The following is a 15,080-nucleotide window of genomic DNA, read 5'->3' as shown; positions in this document are numbered from 1 at the left end:
ATTTGCATAGCACTCCAAAAATGACTCACGTCACTGTGATAAGGTATATTTATTAAAATGAGCACATAGGAGGCAGCACAATGAACATTTACAAGAAAAAACATTTTGATCTGTTTTGTTGGCTTGCATTGCTTACTCGCCATACTTTTGCTCTTTTAGCTTCCTTCATATCAACGAGAAAAACCAACTTCATATTAACAGTCTAATTCAATGTAATCAAATCTTCAAAAACATGTTTTAAAAGTCTTCAACTTAAAAGCACGAGCAATAAAACATTTTTAAAAGTAGGCTTGTACAAGAAGAGTGCTTTGGAATCAGCCGACTTTGGCCAAATTGTGGAATAACATTGAGGATTGTGCAATGTGTAGAATGGTCGGCCACAACATTGGGCACACGTGCACAATCTCAATGAGATGGAAAAAAAGATCTTCCAAGATTTTGCTTGAACACAGATAACGATGCTCCGTTTTGACTGACATTGACAGTGAGATACTCGTTTAAAAAGGTTTGCATTATTGTGGTTATGAATTGCATCTTACAGAGCTGTTCCTAATATTTTGGTTACAATGACGATAAAATTACAGAACCCCACACACACATCATTCCATTATGTACAATATGGTAGAAAAGGTTATTATTATTATTTCAGTAGTTCAATTCAAAAAGTAACATTGACATAGTCCATACTTTTATTAAACCCACTGAAAAATATTTGTCAGAAGGTGAATTACTACCTAATTTCAACATTAAAAAAGCATTTTGTTGAGTGTAATATTCTCATTTCGTGAGATGGTGAATTTGGGCTCGTCGCTAGCAGCAAGCAAAATCGAAATGATAAAAATCATGAAATGTTTCACAGTGTATAGTGAATCTATGTAATAAAACAACTTCAATAAATTTAGATGCGTTCCAACTGTATATATCAAAAAGTGAACACTTTATGTTACAGTCTACTTCGAATGGGGCCAGGAGGGTGAGTGACCCTAACCCACCAGATCCAGTAAAAAGTGCTGGGCTTGCTGAGCATTGTGCAATTCCGCCACCTACAGGACTGGAGTGGAACACCATTGCCATATTTATGTTCGTTCAGCCTCGGCGGAGGTCTGCGCGGCACTCGGGTGCCATTCAAGTTCAACACTTTGACAAATGTTTGCTACAGCTCTTATCGTATTGACTCTCACTAGTTGGCGCGTGCGGAGCCAATGAACCGGCCGGCCGTTGAGCTTTTAACATTTCTGGGCAGCAGGAGACGACGTGAGGGCCGCAAGGGGTGCAGAGAAGGAAGCCTCACTACTTGCTGGCGCCCCAGATGATGAGTCCCACAACAACAGCCACGACGACCAATATTAAAATCAGGATGCAGATTTTCTTCCGAGAGCTCCGCTTGAAGTACGAAAAAGGATATCATTAAATGTTAATAATATCTCAAGTGAACTTTCTCTCGTGTGTATCTCTTTTCCTAGATAGGGTGGTGACGGGGTCATTGGCCATGTTTGAATTTCTCCACGGGTCGAAATTGCGCAATGCTTTTTTTTTTTGGAACAGCTCTTCTCCTTATGAGCCATCACTTATCACTTTTACCTGATAGTCGGCCGCACGTGCCAGCTGCTGCGTGGCACTCTGGACGTTCACATCTGCACTCTCCACATTGGCCTCTATGCTGTCTGCAGAACACACATGGAGGAATGAGGAAAGGGGGACTTAACGACTGTTTAAATGTGATCTGGGTGACATGCGCAACCTAAAATTGAACTCTGTGTGCCCCAGCTTCATCACGCAAAAAAAGCATCAATGTCAAGTTCATTAAAAGACTCAAATTTGCTTTTAGGAGTGAATGTGAGTGAGTGCTTGGCTGTTTATTTACGCGCTGCAACTGTCTGGCGACGTGCCTAGAGTGTACTTGGCCTTTCATGTAAAGTTAGTTGGGATGTGCTCCAGCACACCCAAGATCCTAATGTGGACAAACACAAATTTTACACCCAAAAAAAAAAATTTAATAAAATAAAATTTAGGGTTGTGATTGGACTTTCTTTTGGCTTCTGATTGGCTAAAATGACCGAGCAGGGGCAACAGCACCACTTTTTGGCATGCATTTGAAAGCCACCCAAATGTTTCTATTATAATTATCGTATATGCAAAATTAGTAACGCCAAATATTGAGGAAATGCGGTTACTAAAAAAAAAAAAAAATCATGACAAATTCAGTATTTTAACAATTGTAAAGGCTTTTCTGTTCTCAAGCTGAGCACGCGTGTGGCATATTCAGCACAAGCGGAGATATTTTCGTAAATGTATACATAACATGATTTATCTGATCCAAAAGAACAACAACAAATGCTAATTGTGTCTTTTTCTGTTTTTGTAAATGCATCATTTTCAAGTCGTCAACAGTTTGAGAATAATTTGAGTGCTTTTAAACAAACCGCCCAATTACACAATTTTTTTTCTTTTCAATAAAAACTGTTTTTGTACAAATGCAAATTACGTGTGCAATTTTCTTGGTTGTAAAGAAGTGAAGATAGTCATTTGTTGACGTGGCAACATTAGGAGGTTGTATTTGCAAAAGAAAAACGACAGTTACCGATCATGTCGCCTTGATCGTGCACCATCATTCCGAGGTCCTTGAAGATGTCGTTGACGTCTGTGATGTCGGACTGGAAACGACAAATAGACCGAGTTCAATGCGTATTGTCGTTGATACTGACACCGCTGCGTCGTCTTATTTGACACGTAGGCTACCTCCAACTGCCTGATGGCCGTCTCTCTCTCTTGGATCAACCGGAGATCATCCTCGCTGACGTCCTCAGCCTGATCCTGCACCTGCATGTCACTGCGCCACATATTTGTAACAACAAGCGTATCGGCCGTTGGCTAAAGACTTGTATCCAAATGTTTTTTTCTTCCAGAAATCAATTCTGTCGGTCAAGCGTCTGTACTTCTACTCAAGTACGGACCACCTTGCCATACAGTGCGCCTCCATTTGATTTAACATTCAAGTTATTGCTCAGTGAATAAAATTACAGACAAATGCAACTACTTTTTTCCTTCATTAATGCAAATAATCATTCAGAGGGGTGAAATTGAACAAACAGGTAGGTTGAAGATATAAAATAAAGCGCTACCTTGGGAAAGGGGTGACACTTCCATAATGAGCTTCAGGCTGGCCTCCCTACAGGAAAGGAATGTGTGCAAAAACATTAGAACAAATGTGAGCACTTCTGGAGGCATTTTGCTTTTTCTTTAACTTTTTTTGGGGGGGGGGCAGTGACAGCACAGGAGGAAAACCACTACAGTGAACCGGGCGGCGGCTTTTCCTCAGTGCAACAAGGAGAGATGTTTGAGTATTTATTTATTCCGTTTGAAAGAAAAGCATTTTCTAAATTGGAACATGACCACGGAGGTGTTATTTGACATAACTGGCCCAAGCTACTCACCGACACCCTGGAGCTAGCTCGGACACGGGCCACAAACTCTCGTTCTTTGTCAGCCGCTTCTCGCTGCGTCCTCTGGAAGGAATTCAACGCCGCTGAAAAGTCGTTGAGCAAACGCTCTTTTTGGATCTTTCTCTGCCGCTGAGAGATGGAATTTCGTCAGCCTAACTATTCATTTTCAGAACATAAGACATACAGTACCTGGTCTGCGCCCACAGGAAGCGCGCTGAACACCTTGATGAGTCGGTCGGTTTCCTTGGCGAGCTGATTACCTTGTTGCTGATTGAGCTGCCTGCCGACCAAAGACACATTTACGGATTTTCAACCCTAAAACGTGACGGCGCCAAACACGAGCTTTGCGTAAACTCACAGCGTCTGTTGCAACTGATCGCTGTCCTGATCTGTTCCAAGCAGTGACAGCACCCTCTGTAGCTCGGCGGCTGCACATGAAGAGTTTGTTGAGTTAACAATTATCAGGAACACGATTTGATGTGGGTTCAATAGGTTTGTTTATTGTCAGATGATGTAATTCAAGTCAATGTGTGCTCGACTGGGACAAAGTAACGTTGCAAAGTCTTTAGATGTGTGTGTGCGTGTGCGTGTGCGTATTACTCAGCAGGGTGAGCCTCTGGATGTTGGAGCTAATATTTTGAACCAAAACATTAGGCTCCTCTGGATAGCCAGCCTGGTAAGCCATGATGGAGAACTGGAAGGAGACAAAATTGCAGAAAATGACACGTTTCAGAATTTCCTGAAATACTTCATTCAACTTTGGCCTTCGTCAAAAATTCTGTTTCACTTCCCCAAAAGAGATTGTGGACAAGTATTGCCTTCACAAAAGTGGTAACATGCGCGAATGAAGCCCAAAGGTGTTTGACAACAAAAGGGCGGACGTTCCACAGATGACAAATTTTTCGACGTGTTTTGACGCCAATTTTTTGACAAATGCGAAACTGAGAAATATTCACATCCACGTCTTCTTATCTTAAGGCACATACAAAGCGAACATTCCATTTTAAGCCGTAGCTACAATTCAGCGTTGCATTCAAGTGCGAAAAGGTGTTTAAAAGTTTGACTTCTTGTACCTTAGCAGCTGTGGAGGAGAGGAGTGTCGCGCAAGGCTATTTCCTGGTGTCAACCCGCCTTAACGTGTGACGTAAGACCCCCGCGTTAACTCACGAGACGATAGGGAAATATACTTTATATTTCACAAATTTTAAAAACATGGAATAAAAGATACATATAATAGACCAAAATCGTATTATCATGTGCTTGTAATAAGTTTAGGTGGCAGGCTACTTCCTGGTGTCATCCCGCCCAGACACGTGACGTAACGTGAGAGCGCCGTGTCCAATCGCCAGACGATGATTTTTATTTGTTGTTTTGCTTTTGAACACTGATTTGAAAAAGGCAGAATGGTTAATAATATAGCTCGTGTATTAAAATGGGTTTCCCGGAATACTACATTTAATTTCAATGGTAAATGCTGGATATATATATATATATATATACATATATATATATATATATATATAAACCAATTAAGTAGTGCTATAGCGTTTAGTATCTGAGTATTTTGAAAAAGAGTATTTAAAAAAAAAAAACAGTTGAAATGGAGATGAGCTCAAACACACACTAAAGGTTTTTCAATGCAGATGGATGCAATGCAAGTTCATTTGTTTGACTGTGGAAATAACAAGACTTTGACTGTCTTTAAATTCTGCAAAAAGGGTCTCGCAGTGTTCTTTTTGGACAAACATGCACTCACATGGTAACAGACACTCACCTTGCGCAACACTTTGTCTTTGTACACGAGGTTTTCTCTAAATCTATTGGAACACAGAGGCCAACATGCATGCTATAGGGCATTGGACAGCCCTTATCTTGCTGTCAGGTTTACTGACCCATATGTCACGTGGATCAACGACTGCGATAACGTCAGCGAGCCGACTATAAAAGCTCGCAACTTTGGCATCAGTCCAGCGTCTTCCGCTCTCGACTCCTTCAGCGATGCAACGTCTGACGGCCTCCTGCCTCCTCCTGGCCCTGGCGGCGTCTGTCGCCTACTCGGCCGTCATCCTGGACAACGGCGCGCCCATCTTTTGGGCCCAGACGGCGGCGCAGGTGAGCGACTTGCCAGTGCAGAACGACATCGTGAACCCCAACCCGTGGAACTTCCTGCACCGAATGAGCTTCTACCGACTGATGATCGCCGCCACCGATCCCTTCATGGGCTCCATGGGCGCCGGCGCGACCGACAGTCCGCTGTGGGGTCTGCCCCTGCAGTTCGGATGGATGCTGACTTCAGGTGGGATCACAAAGAGCAGCCTCGTTTGTAGCCCCAAACGAGTGATGTCGTATGTGCCAGAGATCCTGGTGACGTATCGTTTCTCTAGAACACCACGTTCCCAGATCTACAAGTTGTTCCCGGTCAGGTCCCCGTCCAGTCTTCATAATGCCGTTTATAGAGAAGACTAAAACTAAGACTAAAACTCTTGGAGAGTCGGTTTGCAGGGTCGAAACCCGAGTTGTCCGTTGTTAAATCCTTCCATTGATTGATGCGTCCTGAGATCATTTTCTCCAGCTCGCCTCCCCAAATTCTGGACTATCAAGGGACAACCTCTTGCACCCCAAATTCGGTCCAGGCAGACAAACAACCCCTGTTTTTAAAGACCCCATGAATTCAGAAATGTGCTTCTCCGCGCATGTTCAACGTTCCGATTGCAGAACCAAACAGTCCAGCCGCCATTGATTCAATTTATCGACAATTTAGAAAAATAAAGCAGAGTTTCTGCATTCCACTCACTTGACATGTTGGGTCCCTGCCAGGCCGTCTCGCCGACCCAACCGGCGCCACGACCTGCGGGCTGCCGAGCGGAGATAACACCTGCATCTCTTCCCAGAGCTGGTGGGGATGTAAGTACGGAGCGTGAGGCTCGATCCCAAATAAAAACTAAAAAAACTCTTGTCGTGAATTGTCTTGTTGCTCCTCCAGGTGTGAACCACTTTGTGTCGGTCTTGCCCTTCCTGTCCGCCGCCCAGCAGGGATTCTTTGGACAAGGAGTCCAGGTACACGACGGACTCTCACACGTCACTCCAACGTGAAGATGTGGCTTGTCACGACTGAATATTTTCTTGTTGCGCTTCTGCCTTTCTCTCAAAAAATGAGGCGCTCTAAAGCGGCCACACCAATCGCCTTTCCAAAGCCAAGACGTATTTTCGAAGCACGGGCAAAGCTAGAAACCGAAATGCATGTCACGGTAGTGCCAGATTACGTATTGGGGGGGCGGAGGGGGGGCTGAAAGCGAGGTCCAAGTGCATGACTGGGCCCCATTTTACTGCCCCTCCACAAATGAGTATGATATAGTTCTCAGTCTTGGCACACTTTTAACAATGACCTTCAAGCTGCCTCATACACTGAGAAACAAGACTATAGCTTGACTTGCCGTTTTCATTCTCGGTCAGGTCCAGATGCAGGCCCCAGAAGGTACCGAGAGTTACTGCACCACTTACGCCGACTGCTCAGCGAGCTACGCTGACGTGATGGCTAAGTGGGACGCCTTCTTCCAGGTACGGCGCGCATGCGTGACTGCGAGCTCGCATTGAGGGGCGGGGTCTCACCCGGTGGTCTCTTTGCATGTCCGAAGGGCCTCAAAGCCTCCATGGACTCCCCTCTGCCCGCAAATGAGAAGAAAGACTCCATCCTCGGCCTCTACTGGAACGCCCACATGGCTTCGCTGCACGCCGCCGCAGCCTGCAGCGCCAAGTAAATCGCAATGTGCCAAGAGAGCCGACATCAAGTGGCTCAAACCTAAGAATGGAAACATTTTTATTATCCTGGTGGCTCCAAAGCACGTTTTTCTATTTAAAAAAAAAATTGACTGCCATCTTGCACCATATTAGGCCGTACAGAAAGAAGGAAAAAAACTGTTAGTCGGCAAGTTTGAAGCAAATAACGGAGTACAGGTTCTCCTAAAAACCTGCAAATAGGCAAAGTCACGAGTAGAGGCTGTGGAAAAAAAACCTCTGCCTTCAACTTTGTGTTTCTTGCCGGCATGCAGGCAGGGCCACTACTCCGCCCCTGAGGTGAACTTCGCCACCAGCTGGCTCAACTCGGCCGAATACGTGTCTGCGGCCAATTTCCAGTCCTCCTTGGAGAAGTCTGTCCTGTTCCTCACGCCGTTGCCGGGACGCATCCTGCAGGTTAGGGTGGTAGTGGTGGTCGAGGGTTACTCGCTTTTCTTCCATTCTCCACGCCGTGTAAAACACATTTTTTTTGTTTTTGTTTTCATTTGTCTTGACAAAAAGGACGGTGACCAAGCACCCAACATAGCCGACATGACTCAGGAAGAGAACCACACGCTGTCCGTCTTCTCCTGGATGAAGGGCATGAACACCATGCTGGGTACCAATTTGTCAAAAGAGTCACAAACATTTTGAGTGGTGCTGATCCCCTTGTGGATTTTTCAAAATGCAAGCCTTTATTTGGCCTTTTTGATTTGAGTTTGAAAGCCCCAAAAATAAGATGTGAGCACTGTATGGGCAATGAACTTCGAAAAGATCGAAATTAGTGAATAATTATTTCAAAAAGTGGCTTCAAGCGGAGTCATGTCACTCCTCGTTGAGGTTGGCATTTTTTTACATTTATTTAAAAGAAAAAAAATCATGCATTAGTCCACTAGCCTGATGCTAACACGTCATGGGAAACGCCATAGACAGGCTAATCGGTCGCATCCATGTGGCGGTGGAACAATGGGCAAAAATAGTTTGCATTTGAATGAGTACTTCGACTTAGCCGAGCGAGCACTTGTGGCTTTGGCCTAACACGCCACCGTGCCGTTGCAGGCGGATCTCTGGTGCGCATGTGGCGCAGCGCCATGTGCTCCGTCACCACCCGAGAGAAGGGCAGAGAGATGCTGGAGCAGCTCCTGCTCAATCCCAGCTTTGCCACAAGCACCTTCTTGGCCATCATCACCGGCATGGCCACAAGCTGCTGAGAGGACGCATCTTCATCATCATCATAACACGCCAATTCAGTCGGAGATGTAGCTCGTGTTATTTTTTTGTTTGGCATTTTATACTCAACAAGACCAAATCCATCACCTGGATGCAAATAGCTCATTATTGTAGCAACCAAGTAAAAGTCATGCCATTCAAGTGTGTGTTGTCATTATTAGCACGATGGCGTTTGTTTAAATAGTGACCCAAATCGTCACAGTAAACAAAACAGTTTAAAAAAACTCAAATATATTGTATCATTTTGAATTATTTTCATATATTTCTGAATTGTTCACAATCTGCCAAACTTCAGCACTTGAAGCAAGTTGCGTTGACTGCTGCCATCCAATTTCCAATTACGAGCGAGAATTTCATGCTGTAGCCTTGCCAATGTTAGCTTCAACTCTTTGGCAGAAGTTTAAAAAAAATAAAACGGAATCACTTCAAAAGCAAATCTGCAAATGCCACAGGAATAACGTCCGTCTGCCTTTCTGCGCAGACTGTCTATTGATCTCAAACTCAATAATCGTGATCCCTTTGCCAAACAGCCCTTATCTTGCTGTCAGGTCCACTGACCAACACGTGAGGTGGGCCGACATCGGCGAAAACAAGAGCAAGCCAAGTACAAAAAAAAAAGTTATCACATTCATAAGCATATTTAAATCTTAGCAGAAATCTATTTTTAGACATATTTGGCCATAGAACATGATCTAATATTTTTATATAAAGAGTTTTTTTTATTAGCAATTGCATATTCATATTAATTTAAAAGACTTCTCATTGAATGACGAGTTTTGTGCAAAAAGATTAATTTTCATTGATGCCTAGATACCAAAATATTGGGATCATATTTTGTTATCTTGCCCAAATACTTGAGACAAAGCCATTTAAGAAACAAAAATACTAAATAAGAACAACAACAAATACTCAAGTTCGCAATCTAGTTTTTAAGTCATTATATTTCTGGATAACACGTTTTTTAATCATCTAATTCGTTCACTTTAAATGAAGTCTGTCACTTTGTAAAAGTTCTCATTTTCTTTTTTTGAGCTTTAAACATCTCTCCGTCTAAAGAAAACCTTGATCAGTCCTCCTCCGATAAATGTTCATTTATGTATATTCAAATGCAACATGAGCTTTTCCACTGCTGTAACAATCCAAAAATGGGCAAAACTGCCCGAAAGTTTTGTTTTCACCGCTTGTGAGCTACAAGATCCGATGAGGTCAACCTTAGTCGGACCAAGTCAAAGGAACAAATTAGCTAGCTAGCTAGCTAGCTGGCTACATAGAAGAACAGTACCAATATGAACCTGTGTGCTCTCGTACGCCCCCTTCAGTGTGGATGCCATTCTTACAATGAATACTTTACTGCAAATGTGTTTAACGTCACCTGTCTGTTAATTCGGGGCCCAACTGGTTAGCACGATGGCGTCACAATACGGAGGTCGTAGGTTCGATTCTGGCTGCGTGGAGTTTGCATGTTATCGCCGTGTTCGCGTGCTTTCCTCCCACATTCCAAAAACATGCGTGGCAGGTTGATTGGACACTCGAAATCGTCCCAAGATATGAGGGAGAGCGCGGACGGTTGTTCGTCTCTGTCTGCCCTGCGATTGGCTAGCAACCAATTCATGGTGACTCCGCCTACTGCCCGAAGTCAGCTGGGATAGGCTCCCGCGACCCTCGTGAGGAGAAGCGGGACAGATGTATTTTAATTCCTTTTACGATATTATTGCTATCAATTATATTTCAGATTATTTTTTAATCTATATATATAAAAAATAAAACTTACTGATACATTTCATTCAATTTTGTGACGGATGTTTATTGTACATACTTTAAAGTTTAAACCATTATCTTATCATTACACTTTGAAGATAAACGCATTAAGAGTGATATTTGAATTCCTACACATTACTAAAATAAGATGATATTTATTTTAAGCATTAGTATGTTGTTTATCAGAAGAAAAATCCTTTTCATTGACAAACGGCATTTTCGAAAAAAAGATATTTTAATATATAGTACATACAAATATTGTCATTTATTGTAGTGTTTATTTGCAGAAACAAATGGAGACAATACGTAATAAGTTACTACGCTTGTATTTAATGGCCTTACTTACAATATTTTTCTCGTAAAAATGTTCAGGTGAAATATCTAATAACCTGCTAGACAGTATGAGCGTGTTGATTTTATTGCAATCATTCCTTCAATGCAAATATGATTTCACAGTCATTGAGATGAAAAAAAAAAGAAGCCACCGAATCGCATTTTAGTTTGTGCATTTCATGTCTTCAAAATGGCTAGAAAATGTCCACTTTTCGTCTTTGTGTCTTCTTGACACACAAGCTCGATCACGTTCTCATACATTAATTGAAATTGTTGGAAAAATAGGAAACAAATAACAGTGAGTGACAAAGACAACAATAAACAAGAGAAGAGAATTTCTTTAGCAGTGTGAGGGTCGTAGGAGAAGCGTTCGTTTTGTTTTTGTTTTTTTTTTAAGAAGAAGAAGAAACTTCAAGAAGGAGGGCAGCACTTCAGGCTCAGCCTTGCCGCAGCTGGTGAAGTTTCTGGGACACGTTCTCCAGCTCAGACTCAATGGCGGCGAGGTTTTCCACCTCGGCATCCTGACATCATCAATGCATACACATGCAATATTTAGCCGACATTACTCATGACGGTTGAAATGATTATTTTTGCATTTTCAAATGTATATACGCGTTTTAAATGTTACAATGACTTGGTTGTCCAAAATTAAGAAGAAAACAAATCCCCTCAAAAAATTAAAATGATTTATACACAACTAAATAAAAAAAATAAAAAATTAAAGATACAATTAAGAAAACAACCATGTCTACAAAAAAGGTATTGTCAAAAATTGTGAAAATTGCTGAACTAAAATACGTAAAATAAAAATAAGAATTTAAAAAACATTTTTAGACATTAAACAAATTATGTTTATGAGGCTTGTAATGTTCATAGTCATGAACAATAAATGTTTTTGCATATGTTTTTTCAGGATAAAGTACATTTACAAACACTGCAACACTACATAATTGGAAAGAACCTAAAAATAAAAAAAAATCATTTGAAATTTTAATTTGATGTACAGCAGTCGCACATAATTAAAATGTAAACCAACGTCATTTCCTCATATTTTCTTTTTTCAACACGACGTGAGTGTGTGCAAATCCTGCGGTAGCGTCATCCATCATCTTACCTCCGACTTCCTTCCGGCGCTGCCGTCCTCCTCCTCCGACGTCCGATGATGAGCGATCATTTGCAGCTCCATCTCCTCCGGACTACGGTTCCGCTTCTTCTTCTCCTCCTCTTCTTCCTTGGAATGATGGGGGGCCTCTTTCTGCCCCCTCTTGTCGGTACCTTTGGATTTCTTCCAGAGCAGAAACCCTTTGCTCCTCTTCTTCATCCCCTCCTCCTCAGCAGATCTCTTGTTCTCGTCCTCCTCCGATTCAGATGCGTGAGGTCTCTTTTCTTCTGAACTCCGTGCTGAAAAGCCACGTGGACAGTTTAACACGTTTGCTGTTGCGGTAATCTGATGTTTGGACTTCGAAGCACTTGGCGCAATCAGATCAGCTCACATTTTGCATGTGAAAATGTTAACGGCACCTTTATCGTCCTCTTCCTCACGCTCGTCGTCGTCATCCCTCTTCTCGCTTAACGTCCAAATTCTACCGTCTTCTCTTCCCTCATCCCGCCCCCCTTCCGACCTCCTCGGTGCCTGCAACAGGATGGAGCGCTCGCTGGGGCCTCCGAGCGCGCTCACCATGGATCCATCTTGAGGGAAATGGAACTGACGGTAAGAGATTGACTTTGCAGTCACGCCGGCTCGCCGAAAGTGCTTCGGCACACCATCGCGTGTGTTGCAGCAATGACAAATGCTAACATGGACTAGATTTACTTGATTGCGTGCATTTCTCCTGATGATGCTTTAATATTAGCATTTCTGCAATGTCAAAAATCACAAGTTAAATGGACAAGAAGCCTGACATGTGCTAGATAGAGACAGACAGACAGTGAGACAGATAGATGGATAGATGCCCAAACAAAATGTCAGGAGCTCACCGGAGTCGCCTTCTGCTTTTCCAGGAGTTGGCATCACATGATGCGGTACAACGGCGCCTCCCCCAGGTGGCCGGGCTCTCTCGTCGCCACCTAGGGTGTTCATTTCATTGAGGGATTAGACATCAGGGAAACCAGAAATCTTTTTTCTATATAGCTCTTGTTTTGGATCTCATGGGCAGGTGTACCTAATCAATAGGTAGGGTCAAACATGATCATTGTTTAAATTTTTTTTTTAAATACACAAAAAAAAGTACCCTGGGTGGCGACGTCCTGCAGCTTTTGCAGGAAATCGTTGTGGCGAAGGAGGGTCAGGAGGCGGTTGTCTTAAATGTGTGCACACATACACGAACACACACGCACACGCGCACGCACACACACGCACACGCGCACGCACGCACACGCACGCTCTGATAAAAGGACATCAACATGCAACTTCATCTCTGCTTCCTGTTGGCGACTTCTTTTTTTTTTTTTTTTACCTAGCATGCCCTGCACCAACCAATCCATTAACCGCATGGAAGTAAGCCAAGCAGTCCTTGCACCAGAGCATATTATTTCTCAAGTCACACTGATAGGGATGACACATGATAGGGGAACAGAGGTCATGTGCCCCACCAGATACCCCAATAGGGATTTTATATTTCATACAGAGTTAAAATTCTACAATTTGAGGAGTTAAGACTACTCCTTAAGATTGCAATTAGCATTCAGTTAAGTCAAAATATATTTTAGAAATAAATGCTTAGGATGATAATCGTTAATATTTTAGAATTAAATCGCTGAATTATATTTGCTAACATATACTAATAGTAAATTTAAATTGTTGCACAAATATTTGTGCCCTGACGGACTCTGCATAGCAACCAAGTTGTCGGATGATGTATCTTATAGAGGTTATTTAGAATTAATAAATACCCCCTGATCCAAAATAAAAACATACCTGTTCTTAGCGTGTGCAGACATTGTTGACTGACAGGAAGTGGGCGTGGCCTGGAAAGCACATCTGCCAGCGCCTCCACCACGCATTTCATCACCTAAGACACCAGAAAAAAAGTTTCATTTTTGTTATTATAAACATTTACACCAGGAGCAAGAGGGTGTGTGGGTGAGTGTGTGTTTGGAGAAAAAAAAAATCACCCAATCTACTTAAGTAATTGCTATCCCTTTAATAAACAGAGATCACCCCCCCCAGTGGACAATTCACTTAATGGAGTTGAGCGCGTGTGTGCCACAGGAGGCCAAAACATTAGGAACACCTGCGCCTTCCAACGACAGTACAGCCACAACAATAAAAACACTGTTCGATAAACAATACAAGTCAACAGAAAAGCTGTACCTAATGAAGTGGCTACTTGGTGTGCGCTTCACGAACGTGAATATAATAGTAATTTTGCCTTTTCTACCTTGACGTCGTCAGCCTCCAGCACACTCTCAGTCACAGGCAACGCCAAAACTGTCACACACACAAAAAAATACATTGGTAAGATGAAACTGGTGCATTTAAATATGATTATAATGTGGAATGTAAAATGTTAAAACATCGTCTCTTACTGCTTTTGACGAGGAGAGTCAGAGTCAGCAACGCGATCATGTTTGAAGATGAATACAAAAAAAAGAGCAAAATGTCTCCGGGACTAGACACTTATTCGACCAAATTGGATCCAAAAATAATAACAAATTTGACGGACTACGGACGCATTACGGCAGCGTTTGAGTTAATATTGGAACGTCCTTCAGCGGGGACGGAGACGGCGTCTTCTCTCTTTGCCTCAGCGCCGACACCTCCTCAAACGTCGCTAACCGCTCACATTTATAGTGACGAGGCAGGGCCGGAAGTGACGTAATACCGGTAGCGTTGCACCTGCTCGTGACACCATCTTGGTCGGGGCATGGATGGCTACCAATCGCAAAACTTTGCAATGAGCACGTAGAAAAAATATTTGAAATAAAAAAATCACCAACCCCCAAAATCGTGTACTAAGTATTTAATCAAAAACTGTCAGTCTTAAAAATTCTTTGAAAATATAATAAGCTAAAATTTGTTAGGCTTCCTTACTACCTGCCATGGGATCAGTTTGGTGACCTAAACCCACATCAACATTTAACCACATTTTTATTCGTATAGAAAAAGATATATTTAAATAAAAAATCTGATATTACATTAAGCATAACAGATTATTCATCAGACAATATAATGTAAACAATGCATAACATATAACGGCAGGGAAGACATTACAAATGATTACAGTCATCTGTAATTGAAAAAGCACATGGCAAAAAAATATGTTAAGCCACTACTCATGTCCAGACGCTCACACAAAACTACTTGGTTTTGTTTCCTACTAAAAAAATGTTAACTGTAAGACATTCCAAGTAGTTGTAACATTATTATAATTATTATGTAACATGTCTCCTTCTGTCCAATACTTGAATAAAATAACATGAAGCAGAATGAAAGTGATGAATAATCCGTTGGTTACAAGACAAAGAAATATCACAGAACGGCCATTTGTGGACGCGGCGGCCATTTTGGCTCCATTGTTGCGTCCAAGTGTCCAGTAAGCG

The 15,080-nt window shown here is 42.3% G+C and overlaps 3 protein-coding genes across 7 annotated transcripts; 1 reads left to right on the top strand and 2 right to left on the bottom strand.

The window, feature by feature from the left end:
- Window positions 1-34: 34 nt before the first annotated feature.
- stx7l (syntaxin 7-like) lies at window positions 35-9,978 on the bottom strand. 2 transcript variants are annotated; one of them, XM_088286288.1, is made up of 10 exons: window positions 9,820-9,978; window positions 4,044-4,137; window positions 3,802-3,871; window positions 3,633-3,723; window positions 3,435-3,572; window positions 3,123-3,169; window positions 2,740-2,830; window positions 2,582-2,654; window positions 1,582-1,664; window positions 35-1,383 (listed from the first exon to the last, which is right to left on the bottom strand). In XM_088286288.1, the coding sequence occupies exons 2-10, from the start codon at window positions 4,126-4,128 to the stop codon at window positions 1,291-1,293; spliced, it is 771 nt and encodes a 256-aa protein (XP_088142414.1). In that variant the 5' UTR covers window positions 4,129-4,137; window positions 9,820-9,978; the 3' UTR covers window positions 35-1,290. The 2 variants fall into 2 exon arrangements, with proteins under 2 accessions (XP_088142414.1, XP_088142413.1); XM_088286287.1 differs by lacking the exon at window positions 9,820-9,978 and adding an exon at window positions 4,517-4,770.
- leg1.1 (liver-enriched gene 1, tandem duplicate 1) lies at window positions 5,397-8,588 on the top strand. Its single transcript, XM_088286342.1, has 8 exons — window positions 5,397-5,739; window positions 6,261-6,347; window positions 6,427-6,500; window positions 6,897-7,001; window positions 7,079-7,197; window positions 7,493-7,634; window positions 7,740-7,836; window positions 8,277-8,588. Exons 1-8 carry the CDS (start codon window positions 5,442-5,444, stop codon window positions 8,426-8,428), a joined length of 1,074 nt encoding a protein of 357 aa, XP_088142468.1. The 5' UTR covers window positions 5,397-5,441; the 3' UTR covers window positions 8,429-8,588.
- A 537-nt stretch (window positions 9,979-10,515) lies between the features above and the next one.
- On the bottom strand, window positions 10,516-14,330 carry chga (chromogranin A). Of its 4 annotated transcripts, none has more exons than XM_088286595.1 (8): window positions 14,067-14,330; window positions 13,910-13,968; window positions 13,456-13,549; window positions 12,770-12,838; window positions 12,516-12,605; window positions 12,060-12,227; window positions 11,653-11,939; window positions 10,516-11,059 (listed from the first exon to the last, which is right to left on the bottom strand). In XM_088286595.1, the coding sequence occupies exons 1-8, from the start codon at window positions 14,104-14,106 to the stop codon at window positions 10,976-10,978; spliced, it is 891 nt and encodes a 296-aa protein (XP_088142721.1). In that variant the 5' UTR covers window positions 14,107-14,330; the 3' UTR covers window positions 10,516-10,975. The 4 variants fall into 4 exon arrangements, with proteins under 4 accessions (XP_088142721.1, XP_088142722.1, XP_088142723.1 ...); XM_088286596.1 differs by having other exon boundaries at window positions 13,919-13,968; XM_088286597.1 differs by lacking the exon at window positions 12,770-12,838.
- Between the last annotated feature and the right edge of the window lie 750 nt (window positions 14,331-15,080).

The sequence above is a fragment of the Idiotropiscis lumnitzeri genome, chromosome 21, assembly GCF_059441095.1.
Source record: "Idiotropiscis lumnitzeri isolate Australia: NSW breed Sydney's pygmy pipehorse chromosome 21, RoL_Ilum_1.0, whole genome shotgun sequence".
Taxonomy (NCBI): Eukaryota; Metazoa; Chordata; class Actinopteri; order Syngnathiformes; family Syngnathidae; genus Idiotropiscis; species Idiotropiscis lumnitzeri.
The sequence above is the reverse complement of the archived record's forward strand: the minus strand, read 5'-3'. Positions and strand labels throughout refer to the sequence as shown.